The sequence below is a fragment of the Sinocyclocheilus rhinocerous genome, unplaced genomic scaffold, assembly GCF_001515625.1.
Source record: "Sinocyclocheilus rhinocerous isolate Xijiao unplaced genomic scaffold, SAMN03320098_v1.1 scaffold1211, whole genome shotgun sequence".
NCBI classification, from domain to species: Eukaryota; Metazoa; Chordata; class Actinopteri; order Cypriniformes; family Cyprinidae; genus Sinocyclocheilus; species Sinocyclocheilus rhinocerous.
The window spans coordinates 680781-689936 of NW_015670979.1; the positions used below are offsets into that span (position 1 = coordinate 680781).

A 9156-nucleotide genomic window follows, 5' to 3' on the forward strand; every position below is an offset into this window, starting at 1 on the left:
TGTGTGTGTGTGTGTGTGTGTGTGTGTGTGGTAGACGTCCCTTTAATCTAACATGCCTGTTCATTTCTCCTGCCAGTGTTGAGCATCTCACATATAGGGACAGGGTGAAACGGCAAAGTGACAGCACTACGTCCTCTCCCTCTCTACTCTTTCTTGCATTGTCATTTGTCCTTTTTTCCCCCTTTCTTTCTCCGCCCCTGTCTGCCTGTATCTCTCGCTCTCTCTCTTTCTCTCTTTCTCCTCTTGGAAGAGAACGTCTCCTTGGTCACTGTGCATTTTCTCATCTGTTTTCTCTCAGTTTTCAGAGCTGAGGAGTGTGATGCTGACAGGCTGTTAGCATTGAAGAAAGCAGCTTCTATTTGATAGTTCTTTATGAACTTCCCTCTACCAAACAGGCAGATTCCATCTTCATGCCGTAATGCAGCATACAAAACAAATATATGATGTACGTCCGTGTCTGCACAAGCCAATTCATTTCCTATTCACATACGAAATGAAAACGTACAACGGCAGCTGGGACCCTGCTGTTCACGTGGTGTATAACACTCACTCACACACACACACACACACACATTAGTTGTATGCCCACTGGGATATTGCTGACCCATGATAACCAACAACTGTTTATGAAACCAAAACAAACATATGTGATAGATAGATAAACAAATAAGCAAAACAACATTTTGTGGCCTTACTATAATATGCACTCATTTTGTAGCCTAACAAACAAATAAACACACTCACATAAAATGATTATCCCCACAATTATGCACATATTAAAAGTTAAAATTACTTCATTAAAAGATTTGATTAGGATCTTCATTAAGAATTTGCTTGTGAGGTGCTGTTTACATTTGCTTAGTGGTTTATTTGGTTTTTATTAGTTTATATTTGCTCCTACAGATTCTTAATTTTCTAAAAAAAATATGGCCATAAAAGCCCTTGATGCCTAAATCTCAGGCATATGTATATACTGTACTAGAATTTGTTGAACTCTGGACCAAATTAAAAACAAGCACCAAAAGATGCCCTGATGATTCATTCTACTAAATTGCACAGCTATATTATCAGTGCATTTGCAAATGCAAGGAAAACAATATCATGGAGACTGGGGATGGGATCTTGACTATGGGGCCAATAAACAATCATCTAAGTTAATACTGCACTTTTTAAAAACAAAAAGATTCCACTAAAGTGTTTTCGTGATGCCATAAAAGAACCTTTTTTGGTTCCCCAAACAATCTTTTAGTGATCAGTTCTTAAAAGAACCATTTTTTTCTTAGTGTAAGAAACATTTAAAATGTTTAAAACTTTTTTTCACTATAAGAACCTTTTCCAAGGTTCTTCATAGACACATAGATAACAAATAAAGAAAATGTATTTTTAAGAGTGCACTTTCTGGTACATTGAAATGGTGAAAGTGTTCGCCAAAAACAAGTGTAAAAATTTGAATGTGTTAGTCATGGAGTTCAGCAGCTCTTGTGTTTTCCTGTTGTGCTCTGAGTCCAGCTGAGAACAGACCTGTCTGTCAAACCCACGCGCGCTCTATGGGAACAGGGAGATGTGGGCGAGTGGTGAACGGTGCAGCTATTTTAAACGTAAAAGCTCCCTCCTCCTTTCTGATGTGTTCTTTCATCCCTGATATGGACATAAAGGGGCTTTTCCCGTCCTGTGACAGAAGATGTTGAGCAGAATAGTGCTGTGTGTTTATGTGTTTGTGACATTCCCTCAGCCAACCAGTGCGTTTGTACCGAGAGGTCTCAAACTTTTCCTCAACAGGAAAGCAGTTCTGCCTCGCTCTTTAGTCTTAGAGTAACATTTAACCCTAAAATGAAAATTTACGTCATCATTTACGTTGTTCCAAACCAGACCTTCTGTCTTCTGTGGTACACAAAATGCAGAATTTTAGGGACTGACAACCGTATTCACCATTTACTTGCATTTAACTTTTTTCTATAATAAAAGTGAATGGTAACCAAGGTTGTGTGTGTGTGTGTGTGTGTGTGTGTGTTTCCTAAAAGCAGTTTAACAGATGCTGGTTATGTCTTGGTGTGTGTGAGTTTAGCAGGTTTCCAGTCTGGTGATGGGACGTAAAGCTCTGAATGCAGACTCAGCCTCCTGTCAGCCATTGTATTGGCTGAAGACTCTTCCTCAGTATCCAGCTGCTGGTCCCTTCTGTTCCCCTCCTCCTCTGAGCAGAGCCCATCCCCCTCTCCACCCCTCCTCCTCTCCCTCACTCCATATATTCATCTCCTCACCACTAAAAAAGGAATTGTGCCTCTCTCTGAGATTGCTGGTAAAGAGCGATAGAAAAGGGACTCATGGAAATGAGGAAATTACTGTAAGATCAGCAAGAGAAAGTCAAATAAATCTTCACATCATACCTCTAAAACATCATACAATTCTTTATATACCCATGAATGGTCTTTATACATCTGCAAATCAGGTTTTGAAGTGTTATTATAGAATTCTAAATGAGAATCTGTATGGAAAGTGAGCTCTAGCGAGGAATATCTCTTAGTTTTGCTGTCTTTGTCTCCTATAGCAGTCCCTTATATAAGAATTGTGTATTTCAGCATAGCTTGTTGTTAAAGATCCGTTCTATTTTGAGAGAACGGGATGCAAGCAGATGAGTGAGTGAGAAAGGAAGAGACAGAGAGGGAAAAGAGAAATAAAGAAAGAAGAAAAGGACAGGGGGAGGGAGAGAAGGCTTGGCAAAAGCTCACTTTCATTCAGCCTGACTTTAAACCTCTATTTAGGCTTGTGCCAAAATGTGGCAGGACTCGTGTCCTTCTGAGTGAAAGAGAGCTCACGTCCCCATTCACAGCTTTCTGCTGCAGTGCTAAAATTAAAACATCACAATAGCAAGCTTCTCTTCAATGGCAGACACAGTGAAGAAAAAACTGCGAGTCTTTGTGATTTGGCAGCCATATGTTTTGTGTGTAGTCTTCATATTACATGGGCTAAGGCCAGTGCTGATTCCTAGCAGGGTGGCTGATATAATGGAATTTAATGAAGGCAAATGTGATGTTCACAAATTGCACTTATTTTACAGCGAAGATGAAGATCTCACTAATAATAAGCATCAAAAGTTATAATTTATATTATTTAATATTTCAATAACACACACATATAAAGTAATATATGTAAAGAATATATATTCTTTTTTAAAATAATATAGGCTATACAGTGTATATTTTTCAACAAAAGGCGTGTTCAGTGACAACTTTTTTTTTCATGGACAGTTGTTTCATGGCAGCTAATACTTTAATGTATGCGTCAATATAGAATTGGGATTTCAAAAATAAACCCTGTGAAATATTTATTCAAGTTATGTGAAAGAGTCAGAGAGATCGTCACATTATCATTACATCATTGGACTATGGCATTATTTACAATTCCATTACGGTCCAAAATAATCCCGCTATTATTTTTTATAGTCTATATTACATTCATCTGATTTGCCTAATGCTGGGACACCTACTAATCAATGGGACGCGCACACGTGCTCCTGCTTGGTTACCACCTTTTTGATTGACAGTCGGGCAGCAGCACGCAGGCGTGGTGAGCGCTCCCGCAGACAGGGGGCGTCAATATGGCGTCCTGAGAAAGACAACACAGCCCGACACCGCACCGATCTTCGGCTGACATCGGGAGGAGAGAGGGACCGTTTCGCCAAACATAAGACGTGTGTTCGTCCTGTGCATCCCTCTGAACGCCTGCGAGCATCGGGTTTGGATGTGCACATCTCGGAGGGGGAGGACAGCCTTGTGACACCTGATCGAGAATTTTCCTTTTTCATCTGTGTTTGATGCTGCTGCTCAGTGCTCGGTGATACAAAAGCAGGTGAGACCGAGCCGACCGCTCCTTTTTGGGATTCGGGTCGGAAATGTCGAGCGAGAAACCGGTTTTGGCACCGGGTTCCGCCTCGCTCACGGACCGAGAAGCACCCACACCACCAGCAGCACCGCCGGGTTCGGGGCAGCAAGTCGTAACGGGCTCCGTTACCGGGGACATGATGGTGTCTGGATCGGGCGCCGTGGTTCTACCGGCCGGGGTGATAAACTCCTCGGTTCCGATCCGGAATATCAAGATGAAATTCGCCGTGCTCATCGGTTTGATCCAGGTCGGGGAGGTTAGCAACAGAGATATCGTGGAGACAGTTTTAAATCTGGTAAGCATTTGCATACAGTGTCTTGAACGCATGTTTTATTTAGCGCGCATGATGTCATATGGGAATTGATTTCTTGATCAAACGCACTAAAGCCAGAAATATTCCCCGGAGGAATGTCACCCTGTCTTTTGTTGACATCCCAGTCAGATTCATTACCATCAGCTTCGCTTTAGGCTGGCAAAATATCGTACTCATAACGTCATAATTCATTTCCCCAGCGTACTGTTACACAGTTGATGGCTGCGTTTATTTGCAGTGCCAAATGACCTGCAACCGGCCTGCAACAATGACTCGCCAAATAAGGGAAAACATATTTTCTTTTAGCGGAATATGCTGTTGGATGCATAATTCTTGCCTAGACGACATACTAAACATAGGTCTTATGTGATTAAACCCTATTTTTGAATATGGGTTCCGTTTTTGATATGTAAATATGACTGGTGGGTAGATGTTACGCGACGCAGCCATACGTGTCTTAATTCTCATAGATAAACAGCAGTGTGGGTGTAATTAATATTCAGAGCGCGTTAACGTGTTGTCTGTGATACTCGTTATTTTTAAGCTTTAATGGAATGCTGTTTGTGTTTGGGCACCTGTTATCCTCATCTGTGTCAGTACATGTTAGATATGGCTGCTGTTTTTGCTCATGGAGGCCAACAGGCTGGTGAGCGAGGTGGATTAAAGCGGGCTTTAACTGAGTTCTTGTTATGAAACCGCTTAGAAAACGTATTAACACAGATTCAGTAATGCGGGATGCTGGGAGGACCGTTGTTTTGAAGAAAGGGACGGCCAGTTTCTTTATCAATAATCGACGTCCTTATCAATAATTACAACCGGCTGAGCCAGGCCTCCTTAAAGCGGTAGTAGTGGAAGCAGGTTCCCAGCAAGCGCGAAACGTTTTTACATGTCACAGTGTTGCAGTCAGGGAACGTCGCAGTTAAAAAAAAAAAGTCTCAGAAACCACAACTCGAATAAAAAAAAAACAATATTGGTTCTTTACTATTAAAACAAATCCAAAATGGAATGTTTAATGCCCACGTTTCAATGAGATGAACGTCAAACGTTAGGCTAGTTTTTTTTTTTTTTTCAGTTTACGAACTGGCTTAGTTAACGTGTGAAAAATGGCAAATAATTCAACTAGGTAAATTGTGATTATTGATATTATTTCATTTTTGTGAATGGAAGGGGATGTTTGAATGGTTGAAAAAAAAAAACCGTTAAACAGAGTGCGTGCGCAGAGTTTGAAAGGAGGACACTTTTACCTCAGGACAGATTATATCACGTCTAAAAAGTTGTAAAAATGCCCCATGAGAATAATGTCTTGAAGACATTTAGGTGTAGGCTACCTACAGTTAACATTTTTAAGACACTATAGTGTCAGATCCTAAGTGGACTTGCTAGCAACCTCTGAACAATGTTTCTGCAACGTTGTCAAAACTTATTACGTTAAGCATCTCGACATCTGTAAAAACTTTATCGCAACCATTCCACGACGTAGCAAAACGTAAGCGTTCGATTTACGGTCACAATCTGTGCATACTGCAGCGACAGCCGTCGGTCACGGAGTTTCCATTGGATCGTTAAATTTAGAGTGCTCGGTGTTTAAAACACGGTAGTGGTGAGTCCGCTGAAGGGATGCTGCAGTAGTTGCTCTATGCCCAGGGATGCAGAGTTCCTGTAGCCGTGCATGTGGAAGTAGGTGGCGGCGGAGGAGGAGGGTGGGGGTTGCTGCAGTGGTGATGTGCTCTGAAACCTCGAGCCAACGCGATTTAAACTGGAGAGAGTAGCACAGCGGAGAGGCGCTTCCATCTCTCCCTGGCTGGAGCTGCTGGCGGGTCACGTGACCTCCACAGAGTTCGGTGTTTTAGTTCGGTAGGAATACTAACGCCAATTGTAGTGTATGCCGCGCTTTAGAGAATATGAATGCGGATGATGAGCATTTTAAACAGGTCACTTACCATCCACTCAGCTCAGCTCTTTTGTTTAGTTTTTTTGACATTTTTTGACCCAATTTAAATATAGAAATTGGCTTTTTTGCTTTCGGAACCGTTGTGAAATTGTCAAAAAATACCTAAACAATCACAATAGAACATTTTCATTTTTTAAATGATGAAATAGCCTAGATGTTTAAAAAATATCTAATATTTGTGGTCTTTATTACACCAGCTTGTCTATAACAAATTCTGACCTTTCAGTATTAGCATTTTAGCATATTATTCTATTAATCAAATTTGAACCAAATATACATATATTTTAATAAGATTTACCCCTCATATGTACGGTTCTGTATGATAGGGTACAATGGGGCTAAAGGCCCTTTGGATGTACCTACTTTTATCGTGAAACACTAACACAATAAAAACGCTACAGTACTTTCCTAAACATGGTGTACTGCAACAAATTGATTTGTATAAGTGGGGAGGAATAGATTGAGTGTGATGATGTGCTTTGTGGACCACATATTGACTGCTTCAGTCACAACGGAGATTTATTTGTGAAATGAGCATAAATAGTTTCAAAATACCATAGTGACTAAGATTATTGTTACTTCAAGTCGCCACAATCCATCAGTCAGTAATATTCTACATACACAGAAATTCTATATTTAATGTTGCAATAGTAATAATATCTGTATCAATTATGGTATTTTGGCAAAAAAGTACTTTTGTAAGGGAAAATGCTGCTTGTATATAACATTGTGCATTAGAGAAAGAGAGAAGCATAGCATAGCGTTTTGGCACAATGCCGATACACAACTGTAGGTAGGGTAGCCCTCATGTATTATTCAGCTTCGACTGAAACCGCGGCTTGTGCCTTAGTACAGACAATATCGATTGATGCTGAATGCCATTTAGCAGAGCAGATGTACCGATCACCTTAATTAATTGGCGATTCCACAAAAGGTCTTGGGATAGGTCTCATTCCTTTCTGTACTGAGACTCGGAACAAGATTCACCTTTGGTTTGGTTGTTCTCCTTTTGCAAGCATTTGAAGAGTTTGCATTAGTGGTCGACTGATATTGTTTTTTTGACAGCCGATGCCGATATCTTGGAAAGCAGGGTGGCCGATATAAAGCCGATATAATTTTAGTTATTTTAATTAATATTTAAGAAATTGGAAATCATTTGAAAATTTATTAAAAAATAAATGTGTTAAATAAACATACTTATACTTTAGATGACAAAGTATTTTCACAAAAAAAATAAATATTTAATAAAATATAATAATAATATAAAAGCAATCGTTATAAGACTTTTTGTATACATTTTAATTCCTTTGTTTAACAGTTCTATCGGATTATTAGACAGACTTCTATCCGTATTTAGACAGAACTGTTAACGACAACAGTGAACAAGAGGGAGAATGTGAGCACTGTGTGCTCAGGCGCTGCCGTTCTCAGCGCCATCAAAATAAAAGTCAGTCGCGCCGTCAAAATAAAACTCCAGCCTCGAACGTATCGGCCAAACAGGAAAACTTATTGGCCGATGCCGATATTTAAAAAATGACAAATATCGGCCATGGCGATATATCGGTCGACCACTAGTTTGCATATATGACGGATTGTTTTTATAGGCCTCGTTCCTGGCAGTTTCTCAAGGCTGAGGCCTAATTTAAGTGTGCTAGATTCAAAAGCCAATTTTTTCAGCATCTTTTTAAATTCAGACCAGAGAACACATCTTGTGGAGCACTGCTGTTAGAACCTGCATGTAATTAGACTCGTCCTCAACCTCGTGGCCTTACAGTGGTATGCCAGACATCCCCACCACCCAGCTTCAGAGCAAATGACACACACAGGAGGTGTTGGAAAAGAGAGGGCTGGTCTTGATCTGGCAGAGAGATGAAAGAGTGTCCTTTATGAGTGCACAGGTTCCAAAGGGGGGTTTCGCAGTGATGCCACAGAAGAACCATTCTGGGTTTCCCAAAGAACCTTTCAGTGAACAGTTCTTAGGAGAACCATTTTTTCTTAGTGTGATTGTCATGGACATTTTAATAAACTATAAAGAGCCTTTTCCACTATAAAGAACCTTTTTTGCAGTGGAAAGGTTCCATGTACGTTAAAGGTTCTTCCTGGAACCATAGATACCAATAAAGAACCTTTATTTTTAAGAGTGTGTGACCTTCTTCATGAGGGCAGTTATAATATGTAAGACAACATGCAAGCATGCAGACACACTTTAAAACACACATGCTCTAGATTATTATGAGTAGCCTAGCTACTAGATTTATTTTAAGACCCAGTTTCTTACTGTAATCCTACCGCTGGTCTATTTTCAAAGCACATCTGTTCTGTTTATGTATGTTGGGTCAGAGCATCTTTTATTTAGCGTGGATCACACGAAGACTTCCCTGACTGTATGCAGAGCTCACAGCTCCCTGTGGAACTGACATAGTTACTATTGTAGTCACAGCTGCAATCTTGCGGAGTTCACCCTCAGATAAATCAGGAAATGAGCTTCGTCTTTTTGCTTCTTGTACTGTATTACATTAATTCCAGTTTACTTTACATGGTTACTGGAAATATGTAGGATGCAATTATAATATTAGTGGCAATTTGGGTGCACGATGAGGGAGTTACAATGTTGTTTAGGATACAGTAATTTTATTTGCCTTTCTTTGATGCGTGGTCGTCCTTCACCTCCCGCCATTCACTTTCTCCTGTGAGAGGCACACTGAGCCAATCTGCTCACTGTCTGTCGTTTTTCCCCCCTCTCCTTTTCTTTCTCTCTCCTCACGTAACACACACACATGCACAGACTGCCACAGAGGGCCTGACGTTTAGACTCCCTTGCCATTAGCAAAGCATCATAGTTGCCATGGAAACGGCACCATGGGATTTTGCTGCTTGCTTCCCACCATACCAACTGTTGTCATCTCTACCCGGCCAACTGGATCAGTTTTGCGTTCTGGACAGGAGGATTACACAGTAGTTTATTTGACACTAAAGCTGCTGGCGTGGAAAGTAGTAATAAAAGTATTAATTT

General features: G+C 40.5%; 1 protein-coding gene across 1 annotated transcript in view; it reads left to right on the forward strand.

Moving 5' to 3' along the window:
- The first annotated feature begins 3559 nt into the window (after positions 1-3559).
- The window catches only part of LOC107734430 (neurobeachin), a 128615-nt gene continuing 123018 nt past the window's right edge, over positions 3560-9156 (forward strand). Inside the window, 1 exon segment of the mRNA XM_016546381.1 lies at positions 3560-4174. Coding sequence (XP_016401867.1) covers positions 3890-4174 — 285 coding nt within the window. The 5' untranslated portion in view covers positions 3560-3889.